Below are 21,687 nucleotides of genomic sequence, written 5' to 3' on the forward strand. Positions count from 1 at the left end.
AACAAATTGCAGGCATAAACAAATGCCTGCAATTGTGAACTTTGCTGCAGAACCTCATGAGAATTGTGGTCTATATCTTGTGACCTAAAATCCTTTCCTATTCTTTGCTGTAGGATGGATGGGGTATATCTTCCTGCAGACTCATAAAAAGGCAACTATGTAATGGTGCAGAATTTGCAACCTAAGTTTATTTATGTGTAGCTTGCTTTTAGGTTTGGAAGAGTGCAATTTCTAAAAATATCTTTAAGATTAACTTTTAATTCTAGGTGCATATAGCATCATCTCTTAGAATCATAGTATCACTTAGGCTGGAAAAGACCTTTAAGATCAAGTCCAACCATTAACCCAGCACTACCAAGTCCATCATTAAACCATGTCCCTAAGCACTGCATCCATGCATTTTTTAAACACTTCCAGGGACGTTGATTACATCACATCCCTGGTGGGCAGCCTGTTCCAATGCTTGACCACTCTTTCACTGAAGAAATTTTTCCTAATATCCAATCTAAACCTCCCCTGGTGCAACTTGAAGCTGTTTCCTCTTGTCCTGTTGCTTGTTACCTGGGAGACCCACCCCCATCTGCCTACAGCCTCCTTTCAGGTAGCTACAGAGTGGTAGGGTCCCCCCGAGCCTCCTCCTCTCCAGACTAAACAACCCCAGTTCCCTCAGCTGCTCCTCATAAGACCTGTGCTCCAGACCCTTCAGGGCTGCCTCCCAAGGGACTCTGTCAACCAGGCTCCTAAACAAGCCAAAGTCTGCCCTCTGGATGCCCAAGGCAGCAGTTCTACTGACCCACCTCCTTACCTCTCTAAGAATTGAAAAACACTTCATGATCGCTATGCCCAAGGCATCCTCTGACCACCACCATCGCCCACCAGTCCTTCTCTGGTCGCAAAGAGCCGGTCCAGCGGGGGGCATCTCCCCTGGCTGGCTCACTCACCAGCTGTGCCAGGCAGGTGCCTTCCACACACTCCATGAACCTCCGAGACAATTTCCTCTCCACTGTGTTGTATCTTCAGCAGACATCCAGTAAATTGAAGTCCTCCATGAGAACAAGGGCTAGCGATTACAAGGCTTCTCCCAGCTGCTTATATAATATTTTGTCTGCTTCTTCATCCTGGCCAGCTGGTCTCTAACAGACTCCCACCATGACATCTGCCTTGTTGGCCCTCCCCCTGATCCTTACCCATACAATTTGACTTTGTTGTTACCATCATTAAGCTCTAGACCATCAAACACCCCCTAACGTACAGGACTACCCCGCTACCTCTCCTTCCTTGCCTATCCCTTCTGAAGAGTTTATAGCCATCCACTGCAGCACTCCAGTCGTGCAACTCATCCCACCGTGTTTCCAAACTATGCCATAGTTTTCCTGCTGCACAATGGCTCTCAGCTCCTCCTGTTTGTTGCCCATGCTGCGTGCATGGGTGTAGATGCACTTCAGTTGTGCTATTGATCTTGTCTCCAACCCTGGCATGCCACCCCCAGGCTCATCTCTAGCGAGTCTGGGTTTATTTCCTTCCCCCTTCAAACCTATTTTAAAGCTCTCTCAATGAGCCCTGCTAACTCCTGACTGAGGATCCTTTTCCTGCTTTGAGGTGAACCCTGTCTGTTGCCAGCAGGCTTGGTGCCGTGGAAACTGGCCCTTGATAAAAACCCCCAAAATTCAGCTGGTGATACCAGGCCCAGAGACAGGTGTTGATCTCTGCATTCCTCCAATTACACGCACCATCATTCCCTGCAACTGGCAGGACAGAAGAAAACACTCCTTGTGCTTCTGATGCAGTAAATCTTGATACAATAAATACCATCATGGGGAGAATAAAAAAAAAACCAACACCCCCCCCCCCCCCCCCAGCCAAATCACTCAGTATTTCATGTTTTGGGAAAGTCCTACTTATTAGCTTTTTTTTTTTTTCCCTAGGGGTCCCAGATTTTGTGTCACTCATTCAACAGCAATAGAAACTGCCAGTGCAAAACTGAAGCTCTGGCACACATACCAAGAGAGACCAAGGGTGGACATTGATCCTTTTCCACAAATAGTATCACTTCTACCATTTACACCTAAATCTTGCGTGCCTAGGATAACACCTTCCCTTCCTCAGGTAAGTAGGACCACAACACTGAAAACCAAAGCCTCGTCCCATCAAAAATAATGATAAAACTCCTTGAACTCAATGGAACAAGAATTTGGTACTTTGTTGTTAGAGTGTCAAGATTTAGCAAGCTGGTCTGTTGCAGATGTTTGTATATAAAAATGCAACAGAATATTACTATATTTTATGCAATGGATTGCTAAAAAATGAGTTAAATTACCTTCTCAGTTACATCCTGGCTATTTAATAAGCCTTTTGGATAGATATTTTAGTTCAAAATACTCAGAACTGCAAAATAAGTACCTAGCAGTGCAGATTCTGTCTTTCAATCAGCTTTATCTTAATACAGAGTAGTCCTTACAACTTCACTGCAGTTATCCTGAATCTACCCCTCATGTTTGTAGAAAGGGCAGAGTTCTGCTCATTTTCTATCACCACAGTCCTTCAATCAGCTACATGTGATTTTTGCCTTCTCAGAGGGCCATGAGCCACACAAACAGACCTTTTCACAGCATCTAGCTTGCAGGTGGCCAATTCAGTTTTGACTCTTCTCCTTGAAAGTCTGAATTTGAGAGGTAACTGCAATAAAAACTGCAGGTTTCCAGTAATGCAGTGTTAAGCCTCAGGGAAGAAGGTACTTGGAGAGTGTGAATCGAGACTGTGGTTCCAGTATCAAGAACTGGGTGGGCTATGCCACAGATCTGTTCACACACATCTCTGTTACTTTGAGGTAGATAGTTTTAGACTATGATTCTATTTGTAAAAAAGTTAATTCATGGAGGCAATGGAGGAAAAACAGTGGGATAGATTTCCTGTTCAGAAGAAGTTGGGTTCAGGAGCCAGATTCCTGCTGATCACAGCAGGAATGGGAGCCAGAAGCAGCTGCCTCTTAAAGACTAGTTCTGGCTTCACAAGGTGTGCTAATGACCCAGGACTAGCTGCAGGTCAGGCAGACAGGATCCTAACTCTGCCGGTTTTCCAGTCCCTGTTGAGTTCAGTCCTTGAAGAAAACTATGACCTGGCACCTATGAACCTCACAGAATCAGCTGATGGATTTCTTCTTGCTGCTTTTTTCTTTATTCTTCTGTGAGAAATCTGGACTTTGGAGTCTTCCAGCTGCACTGTGCTTGCAAGAGCTTAGAACGAGCAGCAAGTCTAGGTGAATTTCTGAGGACACTCTGAATGCAACTGTTGTCTCCAAAAAGTCAAAGCATGATGCTGTTCAAAATAAGTCAGTGATGGTGTGGCAGAATGCCCCCTTTCTTTCCCAGTCTGAATGAGTGTATCTGCCTTACAGTGAGCTACTTCATCTTAGGAAAGATTCACAAAACACGTTCACATGTTCTTCACCTGACATCCTCTGTAATTCTGTAGAAATGCATGTAGCATATTTCTACCCATTAAAAACATAATTTTTAAGATATAGTGGATATTAAGGTATGCTGAAAGATCTTGCAAGATATTCAGAGAAGCTTTTTGCAATTTGTGGTTTTACATATTGTGATTGACAAGGAAAAACAGTTCTGAAAGCCCTTGAATGTTTTTGAGTAGTTAATAAGAACATTAAGAAAACACAAAGGTGGAAAAATGATCAGAATTGCCTTATTTTGCTGTTATGCCTTTTAGAAAAGTAGAACAAAATCACCAACAACTTCATTAAAACTAGCTATGCCAAATTTCTCTTCAAAGAGATCATCAAGATTATCACCTACCCTGCCATCAAGTCAAAGCCCCCGAAAGGATGACATTTCTAGTAGTAGAAAGTGGTAAGTACAAAAATCTCTTGTACATCTTTCTGCACACCAACATACTTTGAATATTTATGAAACATTTTTAGATCTTACTGTTTTAATGAATACTTTAATAGAATCATCTGCTTAGTGAAGCACAGTTATGGTACAGATCGCACGCATGGAGAATTCCTCCCTGGCTGATTAGTTTCTTGTTTGTTTGTGCCACAACAGGAAAAAAATTATTTCTCCAAATACAAGTGTTTTACACTCTCTTGTGTAAAGTTGATATTCTCTACATACATTAATCTTCTTTTAACCCATTCCAGTGCTCGCCCTCAAAAATATTGTGTCAGTAATTTACACAGGGCCACATGAAAAAGTATTCCTCTACATTTTTTGCATTTATTATAAATTTGAACTCCATGTACTTTTTCCTCTACTATTCACTGTCATTCTGCCTCTCTCACGACCCTTCATTGTTGTTTATTTTATCAGCAGTCCTAGTTTTTTCTTAAATATGTATTGAAGGTTTTGTTTGTTTGTGGATCCAGGCCAAAGTCAGTGAGCAGAGACATGATTCAGTGCATAGCTTTGGATGACACCGAAGACTCAAAATACCAAAGTCATAGAAAATACACCTATGCTGAGCTCCTCCCTGTAAGTACTACTTGAAAATATTAGTTGTCTTGAGTCACGGGTTAAAACACTTTATTCTGTAATATTAAAGGGGAAGTAGTCAACGATGGGGAGAAATTGGTTTGATTATGTGAATGTCAATGCCTTATGCAGAGGTATAATTAGAATATCAACATTTTCTGTGTGGTATCTGTCACTATTTGATAGGAAATCATCACACATACAGAGGTTTATTTTCACTGGAAACTGTTGATCTTCTCCATGGTGACCATGTGTTCAGTAGGCTATTATGGAAAATGTACTGGATAAATGTTTCAGTGGAATTGTTGCATAGGAATGTATACCAGACTTACAGTGAAAACCGAATCTACCCTAGAAAGTCATTAAAATAGTAAAACTCATAAGGGAAAAATGCATCACTTGTACAATTCCTCTTTATTGCTTGTGTACTTTATTCTTTTCTTTGTTGAATTATTGCCTGCTAAGCAGGCTCTCAATCCAGCAAGCCTCAGGAAGGACAGACTGCACAGAAGAGCCTTTGCTCAATAACTGTTAAATTGCTGACAAATTGAACACGTGAGATGTCAAAATCTGGCAATTTAAAATATATCCAAAACCTTTCATGTTTGTGGAATGGTCTCAAAACAGTCTGCTCTTTCATGGAGGTATTGATACCCATGGCCTCACAACTAAAAAACCTCAACATACTATGAAATCTGGGCCTGTTTACACATGCATGGAGTCTGCTGATCATTTGAGCATGATTGATTGTTTTTCACAACAAAATCATACTTTGTTTATTACTTCACTGCAATAATTTTACTTCTTTGTTAATTTTGACAGAAGAAAAAGCTAGTCTTTGCATTTAGGGGAAATTTGCCACCGTGAACTATTCTTTTTTATACACCTTCATCATATACTTTCAAAGTTTCCCTCTGGCTGAGGGAGGACAATGCTACCCATTTACACTTACAGGGCTAGACTGGAACCTACAGTCAGGGCCCAACATTTGACATCACAAATATGATGCAAAAGGGAATGCAGGGATTCATAGTTTAACTTCATATGGGGGAGGGGGATCTTCCTACTCTGCCTTAGAAGTCTGGCTTCTCCATCCCTGTTACTGTTTGGAAAAAAGCTGGTTGTTAGCCACCACACTCATCTGCTCTCACTTCTGCTATCAGAGACAGCAAGTCAGCCAGTTTCTCTCTTGTGATAATCAGAAGCTAATTTACCTTTGCAACCTCCTCTGGCTACTCTGTGAGTGTTGTCAAAATGGATGCACTCTCCCTTGAACACTCCAGGAGCTAGCCACAGTAAAGCGCATGGATTTCTTGCCCCCTAAAATGCTCATGATTTTGTTGCTGATGTGGTGTAACCCCAGGAGACATATCTTTTGTTCCATGCTAGTTAATTGTTTTGAAGCTTTACCAAATAACCACCTGTTAACTTCTCTTAATTCAAAACATAATAGGCTGAGCTGAGACAACTTTTGACAGCTCAGTGATATGGTTTAGTATCATTGGAATTCCCTAGATTCACAGCTAAAGGGTTAATGATAGAATTAAGACCAGGTTTGTTTTTCTGTTTGAAGTATTGAGGAACCACCTAAGGGATGTTATGGCCATTTTGCTGCTCTACATGCCTTCCCTCATCAGACTTACTCCATTGGATGTGAATATTTAGTGGGAAAATGGTATGGAGAGCTATGATCAATTGCATATGTAGTAGAAAATGGAGCCTAGTTTCTTGGGATGAAGATACTAATTGAACACACTGCATGGCCCTCCATTGTAATGTACTGACATTTGAAAATAATGAAAGCCTCTTGTTTCTTGCTGTATAACTATACTTTTTTTGTCCAGGGGAAAAGTGCTGCTGGCAGTGTTGTCTTAAGGGGATCAAGAATGGAAAGCATGCTGCAGTCTCTTTATTTGGAGAACAGAGCAGGCTACTACTTCACACACTTCTGTGAGAAGTCAGGGAATAAGGTATGAGCATTTTCCTACCCTGTGATAATTTAGTCCACAATTGACTGAATGCCAAGTTTTAGAGGGCAGTCAGACTGGAAAAAAAAAAAAAAAAAAAAAAAAAAAGGAGAAAGAAAGATTGATGACTGGATGACTTATTACTTGTGAGACTCCAATCCCTCAACAATAATAAACTGTTCATGTGTATATTCATACTAATGACAGGTCTTAACCAAGCTGTCAGATCTTAACTGTCTCAAACCTATTGGAAATCTGATTGTACCATCAGGGATAAAAAAAGACTAATCATTTTTAAAAACTAGCCTTTAACTTGGCAGAAAAAATGAGGCCTTAACCCACAAAAACATCTTTTAAAAAGATGGAAAATTTGCTAAGCTATTACTCATGATAATCTGCCTCCTTCTTACTTGTTGGGTTAGTGATGTCCAAAATCTCCAACGTTTTAAAAACGTTCTTCTGCTTCCATGAAGCTTCTTGGATTTCTGAGAAACATAGCACTATTTCTTCTCTGCAGTCAGCAGATCCATCATTCATTGCTGGGTGTGAATTGAGGATTGGTTGGAACAAGTTATGAATCTGAGTCAGTGTTTAGTGGCTTTGCAGAAAAATTGAGTCTTTAGGGGAGATGTGAATGCAATCAAGATGGACATCTGTTTCACCGCTGGCACAACGCAGAATCCAGCAGCAGTAGCTAGAAATGTCTTTGGCTACTAGAATGCAAGAGCCAATGTTTCCAAAGCTGGATACCTTCAGCTAAAAGTGTTAAATGTGTATAGATAGATATCTAAACAAAAGTAACTTAGTTTTTCATCAGAAATAGGCACTCACCCACATGTCCTCTAGCCTTTGCAGGTGCCAGGCTCCTTTGAAAATTTACTTAAGGTTTTGTCTACAGCTGTGGAGCCTGTTTCACTCATATGCCGGATCTGGCAGGCTACAGTTTGTGAAGCAAAGTTCCTTGCCCCTGTCTTTTTGGAGCACTTTATTGTCCAGTGATGGGGTTTTCAGGGCATTTTTAAGATCAAAACCCCATAAGTACATGATTAAAACAAAGAACTAGGGGAAAGATCTAGACTCCTTCTCCTGAAAGGTCTTTTGATGTTTGTTTGAATTTATGAAATGAGGCCAAGCCTCTGTGCCTCAGAAATGCATGTAATAAAAATGTAATGATAGCCCCAGTAACATGTCAAGTACACAATATTTAATTGTTTTGGTTATTGTTGCAAAATGCTATTACACCATGGCACAAATTCTGTGTGTCCATTATCAGCATTTCTTATTTAGTGCTGGCTTTATGCCGTTGAAATGTGGTTGCTCTTCAAATGTTAACTACAATATTAACAATTTTAATGGCCAATGATGCATAAAGGATACAATAAAAGATATAGTATCACAGTGATGATGCTATTAAATATGTTGTCCTTCTGCCAATATGCAACAGAAGATTAAATCCATCTTAAATTGAGCTTGATTTATGATGACCCCAAGGAGCTAAATAATTACTTGCATTGGAAAGTCAGCCTTTTATAAAGCTGTGATTTTTGGGTAGCAATAACTTACAATATTTTTCATCTCTAGTTGTGGAAGAACAGTGTGTACTTTTGGTTTGACCTACAGGCTTATCATCAGCTATTCTACCAAGAAACTCTTCACCCTTGTAAAATACGCAAGCAAGCTCAAGTAAGTTGTAAATAGTGTGTTTTCCCTTCACAAATATATTTGTTCATTCCCTTCACAATTACATTTATTCATTGTATAGACTGAAAAGAAGATAGAAATTAGAAAAGTTTCCAAATCTTGACAACTCATGCTGAAGTAAATCTGAGCTGTGGACAATAAAAGAAGCTCTTTGGAATGTTTCCATGGAATTTCTTGATTTAAATGTTAAATATGCATAGTTTGAGTTCTAGGCTCTGCTGTCTGTTCCCAGTCTTATCTATTATACTCAGTTTACCTACTCTCCCCTTTGCTACTCTGTCGTATTTGGAAACTGTCTGCTTAATGTTAACATCAGAGATAATATTTTTTCTAAATCATGTAATTGCGCTGCACCTTTCCTTCCATCTCTCATGTGGATTAGACTTGCATGTCTCACAGTCCAGACCTCAGATAATGACCTTAGTCATGAAAATAGGTCTTTCAGTTTGCAGTCCTGTTTTTCTGATTTTCAGGGTACCATTATGCTCTCTTCACAGTTGTCAACCCCACCCCCCACCCCCATTTGATCTTTAGAGCCTCATTTACTGTCAAGCAGCACTGATATTTCCTACAGATGAGCATTCTTAATTGAGCATACACTTTAAGTCAGGGAATAAACCAAAAGTGAACTGGTTCACCACAGCCCATAGGTGCTGATGGCTGTCACTGAGTACAAAATAGTCCCATACTGCCAGGGAAGGAGGCTGCAGTCATGTGATATCATTAGAAGTACACCAAGCAACTTTTAAAACCACTTTGTGAAATGTTGGTCTGTTTTTTTCTCTGCAAACTTTGTGTAGGAGTATATCCTATCTGCATATTTCAATATATGCTGTAATAGAGCAAAGCTACTTCATATGTCATTGGAACAAGTATCTGTAGAGAGCAGTGGAGAATAATATCTTTGTACAGCTTATGTTACTGAGCATCTGGACTTCCTTGAACTTTTCTTCTTTTCCTGCACGGAGGTTTTACTGGGACAAGTGACAGAATTTTGCATACTCGTCCAGAATTCTCACCTGAATCCGTGTTGTTTGTACAGAAACTCCAAGCAGGGTCCAAGGCATGGACGACTCCTCTCTTGTCACATGTTGGCCGACTTGAACTGCTACCTTATTTAGTTGTTTTCCTCTCCAGCTCTACTTACAGCCTGAGGCTGAGACCAACTGACTGTACTCCACTAAGACTGACTGTCTCCTGTATCTGCCCAGGCCTGTGTGTGGCTAGGGACCCTGCTCACAACAGGCTTGCAAGTTAATCACATCTAGACTGTGTCTTCATTTTCCTATATGTTTTGTTGCATGACAAATCTTAGGTTACGGTCCATGATGGTTTTCAATTTGGTTTCATTTCACTTACACTCTTACACTCTTTCTGCAGTGGTTGCATGGCTGAAAACTAAGGCTCCGGTCTTTTTTACTTATCTTATTTCCAGTGCCGGCCTGGTGGTGACAGCAGAACATTGTACAATCAGTATTACCAGGCAATTGTGGAGCGCTACATACACATAGCCATTAAAGTAAATACATCAAAACGAAATACATGAAACTGTTCCATTAGCATAACTAACAGCTGAAATGTAACATAACAAATCAACACATGTGCTGCAACATTTGGTATCATTCTCAAGCTTGCCTTTTAAGGCTACACAAAAATTGTTCTTGTTTTCGTTGGAACACGGTAAAGAGTCAAGCTGCAACCAATCTACAGGATCTGCTTATGGAAGAGATGCCTTCCCAAATTCTGCACTCACCTTTGGCACAATAAGATACTCCTAAGAGAATGTGGATCAGATTCACACAACACATTGTCATATATATTTTAGTATTTATTACAGAAAGAGACATCCAGAGTATTCTGTACATGTTCTGCCTGCTTTCTGTTAGAAACAAGAGCAAACCTGGATTGCTGTCTATCTGCTACTCATTGTTTCATTTGTCAGGCATTTTTATTTCAGCTTTATGATAGAGTAAGGAAATGCATTCCAAGGTGTATATAAATTCATCCAAGCAAAGAAATTATGATGAGAATGAAATCTGATGGATAAGAACAATGATGAATACTGGTAATCATCCAGGAACATATATGGTTATTCACTATAAACTTACACACAGAAGTGTAAAATAAATTGGGAAAGAAAAGCAATAAAGAAACACATATCATAGTTTTCAATAAAAAAATAGCTATTTAGAGTTAGAAAATTTAATACAGTTATAGGAAGTACAGTATTTTAACACTAGAATCAATTTAGATAAAGGGAGTTACCATCACTGTGAACTTTTAGGGTCAGACACAAGATTTATGTTAGTGGAAAGTGATGATGGGGGTTAAGGCAATTTAGCCTTTCTGTTTAATACCAACCAGTGCATTGTATTCTTTCAACATACGATTCTGTCAAGCAGCTGCACAAGGCCCTCATTTGGATCAGAGCAATATCTATACTTTTGGGCAGCAATATAAGCACTCAAGCACTTCGACTTAAATGTTTTTGTGTTTGTTGTAGTCATTCTGAGATTGCTTACCAAAGCTGCCTCATCTGGGGATAAATTCACACCAAAACCCAAGGCCGGAACAATCCCTGATTTGGAAAGTCATAAATGAGGCCAAGGTCTTAATCTGAATTTCCTAAGCATTTTGTATCTTCAGATTTGTGCCATTATATGTAATTTCAAGATGCAAACTCTGACCAGATTTCCAGACAGGGTTTTGGGTTCAATCCATCACTTATTCTAATAGATTTATAGAAAAATGTGTAGCTGGCAGGTAGGAAAATTCTTTGTGTTTTGCAAAAAGAACAAAACATCAAATAAATTATGATGTGCACTTGATGTCACACGCTTAAAATTTTTGTTTGAATCTAATAACGTTTAAGTTCATTTAATCTATTTTTTCCTGTTTATACTTTAGAAGATTAGCAAATGCAAGTTTCACTGTTCCACTGAGATTCAGAAAACCACAAGAATTCCATGACATGGGAGTCAAAAAAGGCTATGAATATTCTTTTTCAAAGGATAAAATGTATTTTCCCCCTATACCTTACTAACTTCATTGCCCACTGTTGAAGGTTGTGAACACTGACACTTTTCTGCCTTTTTAGCATGTCTAGAATACTTGATTTTCCTGCAGTCCTTGCATTCATATCAGTGCAGATCTACAGATGCACCTGAACCCTCAAGCAAGGGAGATGGGGATGAAAGCTCCTTCTCATTTCTCCCCTATCAGCAAGTGCATGCATTCAGTTTCTCACTTTGTGATACTTTCTACTTGGTGAGTCAAATCCCATAGCAATGGATTCTTACAAGAATTTAAGCAAAAAGATGGCATCAGGCCAGATCCTCAGACACTGTAAATCTCTGTCCTTCAAAACTGAAGAGGCCATCCTGATTACAGCACTATGGGTCTGGCTGGTCCTTTGAGTTTGGAAAAGTGCACTCTTATAGGTAGCTTAACCAACTCTAAAATTCTGCTTCACACCATCCCTAACTATTTTTTCTTGAAAAAAAAGGTCTGTCTTTACTATGTTGCAGGCTTGCATGTGAAATTATACAGGACTGGGGGTACTTCTGCAGGTAAAGCAGATACGGCAATATATAAAGACAGGGTTTATGTGAGCAGCTTGTCAATAGTGTTTGGCCAAAGTTTCCTTAGTCTGAGCAATTTCTGACTCTGTAGGCTGATATTTTTTGTCAGCTCTGAAGAAGAGTAGCAAATATATGCAAGTTAACCCATTTCATATGAAATCATGGGGGAAAGAAGAGTTCCTCCCAGTAAACTTGTGGAGTGTTTGTTTCAGCTTTATTATTAAGACTATGCTAAAAACGAGCAGTCATTTAAGAAATCAGGTTAAATGTCTGTTACACTATTGAGGACCTATCTTGGACCCCTTTCACTGATATACTCACACCCTGTGTGGTTTTATGAGTCATAGCAGGTGGAGCAATGTAGCCCTAGTGACGAATACAATTGTTAACCCCCTCTTTAAAATGTCTCTTTTAAAAAATGCCACATTTCCCTGTCATTGGACTGGTCCTTTCTAATTTGGCTGTTTTATACGTTAAATGATTTGGATCAGACTACAACATGATGTAACTGAAAATTTAGTAGTGTTAGGGTTCTTCAAAATAACTTCCAACTTTTGAAATCACTTTGAATCTAATTAATACTGTGTTAAATCTAAATTTATTTGGGGATTTGCTGAGAAGGGCATAATTTAGGATAAATGTGGTCTTGTTCTTCAGCTAGGACTCTTCCTGTAGATGTCCTCATTCTCTGACCTTACCCTTACACCTGGAGGTCTTTACTGCACTGATAATATGGGCCACAATAGCCACAAACCATCTTTGCTTTCAGCGATTAGATCTGTGTAGAAAGGGGATGGAATCCTGCACAGACGGTAAATATAGTAGTCGCAACACGTTCTGATTGGGGGATGGATGCCAGCCATCATAGCCCTGTATTCCTCAGCGTCCTGATATCAGGGGAGTCTAAAGGGTCTGTTTCAAATTTTTAAGGTGCAAAACAATTGGGATGTAGGCTGGTACTGTTGCTGCTTGAAAGAAAGAGTCTAATAAATCAGAATTTCATTCAAAACAAACAGAAACATAATTATTTAATGTACTCAAATATTCTCCTACTGTGTTTGAAATTTAAACCCAACAGTGTTTTATTAGTGTTTGAACACAGAGTAGATGTATTATTTTCTTCTTTTTTACTGCTTTGTACATCTGCTAGTTACAGCTGGATTTTAGCAACATAAGGAAAATGAGAATTATCAGAAACCTGCATCCTTCATTATCAAAACTGTGTGATAATAAATAGTGAAGACGGGCTCTCCAGTGCCATCCTAAAGAGAAATTCTGATTTATGCTACTAATCTGATCCCCTGTCCATGTATTTGAAAACTAGACTTTGACAATATGAAGAAAAAACACTTACATGTATATGAAATTTATTACATAAGCATCCTTTTTCACTTGAGTTCATCGCTGCAGTCAGAATCATGATGTTTTCGAAAGATATTCTGGCATATCTTCTTACAAGATATTCCTGGAAGAAAGTGTTTTTCTCTGATTTTTCAATGTGGTTTTTTTTTTTTTTTTTTCATAGCAATTTATGAAACATTAAAAACCCAAGAATTTGACTTAGGGGACTATTTGGAAAAAAAATTCATCTGAAATAAATAAAAAAAATTATACTTCAAGAATGAGCTGCTAGTGAGAAGGAAGCATTCTCCAGGTTCAGTTTTCTTCTGTTTGTACATGTTAAATGTCAAACTATGTGCTTCATAAAAAAGCAGATGGTAATCCTTGCTTTGCTGAGGATTTAGACCTCAGTTGTGCAGTGGTATCTCCTGTTATGGATCCTGTAGCATGATGGAGCTTCACTAATATTGAAGAACTGTGGAAGAGAATCTCCATACAGAATGAAATCTTATAATTTTTCATTACTTTTAACTTTAAATTTACAAATTCCCATCTATTCAGAAGAAGTAAAAACCCCTCACAAGCTGACCCAGCACATATTCTGCAAAACAACAATACAACTTCATGAATAGTGCAGTTGCTATACTGATTGCGGTTATCTGAATTTAATTAAGAATAAACCACATACCTCCAAGCAAAAATTACATTAAGCATTATTTTGTGATCTAACTAATTTAACAAGTAGGAGTAAAAATAGTAGGGAGGTCAGTTATGGCAATAACTGAATTTTGGACGAAATAGTATTATTGGTAAAACAAGGCAGGTGTAATTAGATATACATTCAGAATATACAGCAGGGCAGTGGGGACAAATATGCATTCATTCTTTCCTTCAACGGACTGTGACCATTGGAACGGATGACAGCTAAGAAACAGTTTTCTTCTGTTTTATTGTAGTTCCTTTATGCAACTTACATTGCCCCATCTGCCAGTATGGACATTGGACTTCATCAGAGTAAGAAAAACATGATTTATCAGAAAATTGACCCAGCTTTTGAGGATCTTTTTGACCCAGCAGAAGAGTATATCCTCACTGTTCTGCTAGAACCATGGACGAAGATGGTGGAAGCAGACAAATATACTTATGGAAAGGTAACTGATCTGGATGATACTGTGAAAAAATTTTATGTCAGGGAATAAAATTAAAAGAGCCTTCGTATGCAACCCTGTTACATTTATAGTCAGGAAGGGAGTATTATGGGATGTTTTGCTCACCCCTTTCTAAGCTAATGTGTGGAATAGACTGAGCTTCCTGTGAGCAGACTTGCCGTCTGAAAAGAAGGTCAGGCTTCAGTAGACCTCTTGGTCTGTGAATTAGGGAGGAATGCATCTTGCTATGGCAAAATTTTCCCTTTCACTCCAGAAGTGTCATGGATCTGCAATCTTATAATTGATAAAAAGTAATTTTCTTACGATAGATTGCCCACAAGCCTTCTATGTTTTTAATGTTAAGTACAAAATAAGCTGTGTTTCTAGAGTGTCAGTGCAGTGATACTAGGTCCGTATTAATTGTATCGAGTATTTCTTAGTGTTTACAATGAAAATGCAGCTACTGCTTAGCATAAGAGGAAATGTGATATGGTGACCCAGCTGTATGTACCCCCAATACTTTTTAGGTAGCTGCCCTGCTGTGTAAGGACTAACTGTGCCCTGCAGGCTTCCTGAAGTAGGTGGCTCAGTGGTGTACTTAGTTCTAATCTGAGAAAGCCCCTGCAGGCTCATGCACATTGGAGGAGATGGCTGCAGTCCTGACTCTGTTTTTGACAAATAAGAACAAGAAATGATGGAGGCAGTGGTGGATGCTGTGGCTTTACGCTCCTCGTAAACTTATCTGCAAGTTACCAGTTGTAATCAGACTTCTAATTCCAAGTCTTTAACATCTCTCTCTTGGATATGGAAGGAGAAACTTACAATGGGGAATCAGGAGGTGGAGCGCAGGAAGTTAGTTCTTGTTCCTGTTTTTCTCCACTATGACCTTAGATGAAGCTTCTCCATTTTTACAGGAAATATCATCACTTACTGCTGATACTTCTGTCAGCATGTAATGAGAACATGCATGCGCTGCCCCCTGCAAAACATTTTTAAATGGGGAAGTTCTGTAGTACAATGTATTTTTCTTACGATATTATGCATGCATGTATGAACAACTAGGAGAACAGATGCCTAAAATCAAAGTTGAGAACAGTTTTCTAAGCCTTTTAGGTGGTGGCCAGTATAAAACATTTAAGAATATAGAACAGAAAAAAAACATTCAGCAGTATTGCCAGCTTCAGCACCTTGCAACTGAGAAGACTAATGAAGCAGAGCTCTTACCCAGACTTTTTGTGTTTAATAGTCTTTGATGATTTTTCCCCCCATGGGTTTATGTGAATGTGTCTTGAGTCATTTCACATCTTCAGCCTCACTGTAGTAGTAGGTTCCATGGTTTAATCATGCAATAGGAGAAAAAAGAAAAGCTTACCTTAGTTTGTTTGCAGACTCCTCCCTGATAATTTAACCTGGTATGCCGGTTATTTAACCTGGTACGCCAGTTTGGCATGTCATGAGGAACTTGTCATATTCTCAATGTTGTTATGCTTTTACGTGTTTTGGTTGTGTCCAACTTCAATTAAATTTCTTTGAAACTCAGGAATCCTGGACTATTTGACCTCTCCTCTTACAGAAGGTGTTCCATATCTTAGTTACACTTATCATCCCCATCTGTATCTGTTATTTTATATTTTGATGCGATACAAGCAGTACTTGAGATCTGGGATGCACTAAGGATTACACAGCGGCAGAATCAGAATTGTGTTTTCTGTTTTGCTCTTTGTTCCTTTCCTAATTGTTCCTATGCTTCTAATTGTCTTTTGACTCCTGGTGAACTTTGAGTGGATGTGCCAAATGTAAGCTAATAGCCAACTGCAAGGATTCCAAGATCTCTTTACTAGTAACAACTAATGGAAAGCCCTAATTTGGAGCTCACTGGAATGACCTAATGTTTATTGTCCTTGAATTCAGCTGCCCTGTTATCATGCGGATGCTAAAGTGTCCTGAAATCCTGCAGTTCTTCACAGTCAATTTATTTTTTTGCTCTGTGGAATCATTTTGCAAACTTTGTTGTATCCTCACTCACCGCTTTTCCAGATAATTTCTAAATGTTTAAAAAACCAACCTCAGCACAGATCCCCGTGAGACTCCAATAGGAACCCCACCCCATAATTTATTTCTTTATTTTTTATTTTCTATCTTCTAATTAATTCACAACGGGACTTTCCTTCTCATCCTGTGATAACTTAATTTCCTTAAGAAATTTTGAAAGTTTGAACATTGAAAAAAACCTTACTAAAATGAAATATACTAATCCAAACACATCTGCAAAATAATATTTTTGTTTTTCAGCATCTTTTCTAAGCTTTCTGATAAATTTTTTTTCCTAAGCTATTTCAGCTGTAATTGCTTATGACCTGCAGAATACTGTGCAATTGACCACTGCTTTCATTAATCTGAAATGTTATTTACTTTCAGGCTAGTTTTACAGTACAGTCTTTCATAAATCTATATTTTCCATGTGTATTATCAGTACTAGTTGTCTAATATATATTGCCAGTCCCCACTAAGTCAAGTCATTGACTCAATCGATTATTAGTATACATCATTTTTGTATAAAAAGGACTCTGCTTTTGACCACTCTCTGAGTAAGTGTTTTCATTGCTTCTAGTGATGGAAGAATTCCTCCAGAGTGAGAACTGAAAATATAAACTTTTGCTTTAAGTTAGTGCACGTGTCATTTTATACCTCCTTGAGTTAACGGAGGGATGATCTATTACCTTTTCAGTTTAGATGATGCTTTGCTTTGCAAGTGTAGTTACGTGCAGACTTCTCGGTGCCCTAATAGCACAAACCTCTTAATCAGGGCACGAAAACCCAGAACTTAATCCTTTTGACTGCACAATACATGTGTTTGTGAAGAGTTATAATACACAGACATAAAACGACCTGTTCTAGGAGGCACTCGAGTCTCTTTGTACTAGGCGCAGCCTGATGCTTAGACGCACTCCTTCCCAGCACAGGAGACAAGGTCTGCTTTGTATTTTGTTCAGTCCCTGGCTCTACTCTTCCCCTTTGTTCTACCATACAGCAAGATATATTTGGCCCATAATGAAACAAGATATTTTATCAAGAATTAGGTGAGTCCAAAATTGTTTATTTGGGACGTGGTCAGTATGTATCTATATTTTTATTTTTAAACGAAACATGAAAACGGGAGTTCCTTTTTATTGTTGACTCTCATCCTGTCTCTGTCTGCTTTCTGTTTAAACTTTATGAAAAATGTTCTGAATTATTTTCCTATTTACTTTTAAACTACTTATTCTTTTAAAGGAAAGAATACCCAAAAGCACTTTAAAACAGTGGAATAGAGTTACACTGAGCCTGAAGGCATTCAGATAACACGGTGATTAGTGTGGTATTCACATTTAGACAAAAGCGTAATGAATATTAATCTAAAAACTCTCTTCTCTCCCTTGCACATCAACTCTTGTATAATAAAACCACAGCTTTCTAATCTTTGTAATGGATGTGCTAATCGGTATAACACATTGACTCAATTTTGCTAAATATCCTAAAACCCGCATTTGAATGGTTTAGTCAGCCAAGAGGGTCACCAAACCGTTGGTCCGTTATGCAGTTACCGAATGTTTGCACATAACCTGGAGAACGGCTCTAGTTATGTATATAAGGCTTCTAATTTAGTTTAAAAATGCCAATACTTCATGAATTCTAATCATGCACAATTTATTATTTTAAGGCATTACCTGGTATAAAACTAAGGAAGGGGCCAAGGCTGAAAGTCTGAAAGCTTTCACCTTCATTGCTTAGATATTATAACATCTTAAGTTTCCATTTCTGGAAGTCTGTGGCACTCTATCTTTTTCACACTTCTCACTGAGAGTCATTGTTTTAAGACCTTTTTGTGCTTCTCAGTGGCACTTTGACACACTATTTGCTGGTATAGGCCACCAGGTAAGTCTGACACAATATACACAATATAATATATACACAATATAATTGAGTAATTTTTAAAACACGAAGTTCTTTTCTTAAAGATATAGTTATTTAGTGGTGATTTGTGGAAATCTACATTAAATTAATCTACGTTATAATTTTATTCTACCAGAACTTTTAACTGAATTGTTTGTCACAAGGATGTGACTTCTAGTGTCTTTTAAATATCAGCCTCATTACTGGCAAACGTATTCTTTTCTGTCCACTGTCACTGGCAAAGTGCCTGACCAGTTCTCCATCTTTCTATAATGTGTACTGTAGGGATGACATAAGATATTATTTTTATTAGGTGGAGCTGGTGGAAGAAACTCGACAGTTGGACTCTGTGTACTTTAGAAAGCTCCAGGCTTTGCATCAAGAGAGTGGTTCCAAGAAGGATGAGGTAAGACAAGTACCTACTAACAAAAACAAATGCTTTCTATCAGAGGGGGTTAACACTTTGAGTATCAGCAATGAAAGACTGACCAAATCCCAGTCTGGAGAGGCAAGTAGTCTGATTTCTACCATTCATTTTGGGGAATGATTAACAGCCTTTTTCTAATTACGAATACAGGTCTTCTGTCAGTTACATCAATATCAGACCACTGTATAATTGCAGTCAATGAGATAGTTTTCACTAAAGTCTGTGGAATGTATTTTGGGGCCTTATTCTTGAGTAAATATATCAATTTCAAGTAAATTACAGGTATATATAGATTTATTTGATTATGGAACCCACACACACTGGTATGTTTAAAGCAAACATAGAACTAAAGCTGATTAAGAGCTGGAGCCTTCATTTTTTTTCTCAGCAATCAAAAACTGTTGTAGAGGAAAGTTGTCTAATGCAAGGATTCCTAGACTGAGCAAAATACAGAGATGAAAAAAGCAGTTATGCAAGGGAAATAATTTCTTCCCTCAGAGTACTGTTGCTGACACGGGTCTGCCATGCCACCCTGATGCTCTCAAAGAAGATCAGCATTTGCATCAAGTTCACAAAGAATCAACAGGTCCTAATCTATCTGACCTGATCCACGACAAAATGAAGTTAGAACAGTTCTGGGCTTTTCTTAATGAGCATTCTGCAGGGTACGTTTCTTTGTTATTATTATTTTACCCATTTCTAAGTTCAGAAGAAATTTTTGCTGGGGATCCTGGCTATCTAAATGTTCACAAGATTTAGTTGTTTTAAAGAATGTGTTTGTATATTTATGAAATCCACATGCACATTGTTCAGGCAACTCAATTGTCTTAACATTTTGGGGGTAAATATTCTCTTGTCATAACATGTTTGTATTAAAGTTCTGCTTTCAGTTTCTGCTTTGATTAGTGGCAAACCCCTGAGTAGAGCAATTAGCCTATAATAAATAAAAAATTATCTTTTTTAGTACAGATCTAATTTAGTACATTTTAAAGATTAAAGCTAGATGTTATAAAAATGTACAAATAGAAGACAGCCATGTTATTCCCACAGTTGTGAAAGTAACTGCAGCTGTGTGTTTGCACTGATCTGAACAGAGTAAGGTATCATCTTGTAGCAGATACAGTTCATGTAGGGTTTTTGAAAAAGTGAGCCCATTTGTTTAGAAATGAAGATCTAAACAGAAGTTCCAGCAGAAGTAAATGTCAGTTTGCCAACCCCCAACTGCCGCCACCCCCCACCATCACCCCCCACAAGCCCCACACTAATCTCTATCCTGTTTTAGGAAAAGGCAAATATACTTTTTAAGTAACTGCTATCAAGTCCTTAAATTGTCATTTCCTTCCTTTAATCTAGGTTCCCATGAGTTGATGTTTTGCATATTGCCTATTGCTTCTAGTCAAGCACTGCTATTACATTAGCTTGGATATTGGTCAGCTTTTTAAAAAGTGTCCAGAGATGGGTATCTAGCACAGGATTCCTCTGGCCAAGACTCAGTGTCATCACTTCTGCTTATCATCATAGGTTCTCTTTGTAGTCAGAGAGAGAAATACATGCTTCTGGACACAATTCTTCTAATTCTGAAGGTAACATCTAAAACCAGTTTGGATGGATCATTTCTAAGGATGGCTATATCTGCTCACTGACTACAAAAAGACTGTAGGTAATAAGTTCAGATAGAGATTCTCATGCAGTGGGTGTCTATGGTCAAGTGACTTCTGAGTTGTCTAGACCAATGGTCTCCAAACTTTTCTGCATCCCATCAGTAAAGAGCATGAACCCTCAATATATGCATATTTATTTTTTAATAAAGTATATTCATGTGATACTGAAGTTCTAATATTTTCTTCCTGCCCCCTAATGAACTGTCTCACATACCTCCTGGGGTGCACACACCCCACTTTGGAGACTGCTGGTCTAGAGTTCCTCTCTAACGGGAAACAGTAGGAATCACAACAGGTCACTGGCTAGGATGGGGTCCTGGACAGGTGTGCTGAACTGCATCTGGGACTTCTGGCCTCTCTGTTAATCATGGACAAGTATCATATTAAGTGATAGAGCCAGGCAGAGAAATTTTTAACTTACATAGAAATCTTCTTTTGTAAAAATTAATGATGAGGAAAAACATTTGAAAAAGTCTCACAAAACAGTGTTTTAGAGCTGGGTCCAGGCCTAGTAACTCTGAAGTCCAGCTGGCATGCTATAGTAAAAATCCTTAATGGTGCTATAAGCTGAAGGGATCCTAGAACTAACGCAGTCTGGAAAATTTCAGCAAACAACAACAAATGTGTCATTTGCCTTTTCCGTTAAAATTTATGGTTCTCTTATTGCCCAATTGTAAGTGACCCAAGTTTTGGGAAGGCTGATGAGTACCTAGGCACAAATTCTGGTAAACTAAACAAAGTTCCATTAATTAATATATTAAAAAATTATATAGGGTATATTCACACAATTGCAGGACAATTTGTGTTACTTTGGGTTAGTGGGTTACCACTTGTTAGTCTTGCCAGACTAACTGAATATGCACATGCTCCTGATCTGTTGAAAAGGAAAAGTAGAGTGTGCTAGGATAAGCCATCACTGTAAACAGTTTAACCTAACACAGTTTAAGATTATATATTTCGCATTTAAATAAGGGACATATTTGATCAGTTGTCATAAGCAGATGCCAAGAAGTAACTCCATAAACCACAGTAACTGTAACTTGGATTGTTTGCATTTGGGTGAACTTATTCATGTTGTGAGGAACTAGTAAATGAAAGAATTTCATTCTCAATAGAACTTAGGTCTGTAAGGGTCTCAAAATACTTTTGAAAGGGGGACATCTGTTCTTAAATCAGTCGGATGCTTTCAAAAGTTTTACTCATAGATTAATGCTTTGGAAAAGCCAGTTAGCTGAATGGAAAAGTGAGACAGAATTGTCTGAATTTAATGTTTCATACTTCCTGCTGCAAATACATTGAACATCCTCATTAAAATACTCACAAAACTTCAGCTAGTAAGATACTATCAGAAAACAGTCATACAAATTAAACTGAAATTGTAGGTATGTCACTTATTCTGTCCTCTGTTTTAAAGAACAAAACCAATATATGTCCTATTAAA

At 38.3% G+C, this 21,687-nt stretch overlaps 1 protein-coding gene across 1 annotated transcript in view; it reads left to right on the forward strand.

Annotated features, from left to right (window-relative positions):
- Nucleotides 1-21,687, forward strand: part of RGS22 (regulator of G protein signaling 22) — a 72,394-nt gene that overhangs the window by 18,926 nt on the left and 31,781 nt on the right. Inside the window, exons 7-14 of the mRNA XM_080380139.1 lie at nucleotides 1,926-2,141; nucleotides 3,732-3,863; nucleotides 4,382-4,487; nucleotides 6,332-6,457; nucleotides 8,036-8,137; nucleotides 14,034-14,228; nucleotides 18,472-18,564; nucleotides 19,084-19,250. Of these exons, the coding sequence (XP_080236265.1) occupies nucleotides 1,926-2,141; nucleotides 3,732-3,863; nucleotides 4,382-4,487; nucleotides 6,332-6,457; nucleotides 8,036-8,137; nucleotides 14,034-14,228; nucleotides 18,472-18,564; nucleotides 19,084-19,250 (1,137 nt within the window). The remainder of the gene's footprint in view (nucleotides 1-1,925; nucleotides 2,142-3,731; nucleotides 3,864-4,381; nucleotides 4,488-6,331; nucleotides 6,458-8,035; nucleotides 8,138-14,033; nucleotides 14,229-18,471; nucleotides 18,565-19,083; nucleotides 19,251-21,687) is intronic.

Source organism: Falco punctatus (genome assembly GCF_963210335.1).
Source record: "Falco punctatus genome assembly, chromosome: 3".
NCBI lineage: Eukaryota > Metazoa > Chordata > Aves > Falconiformes > Falconidae > Falco > Falco punctatus.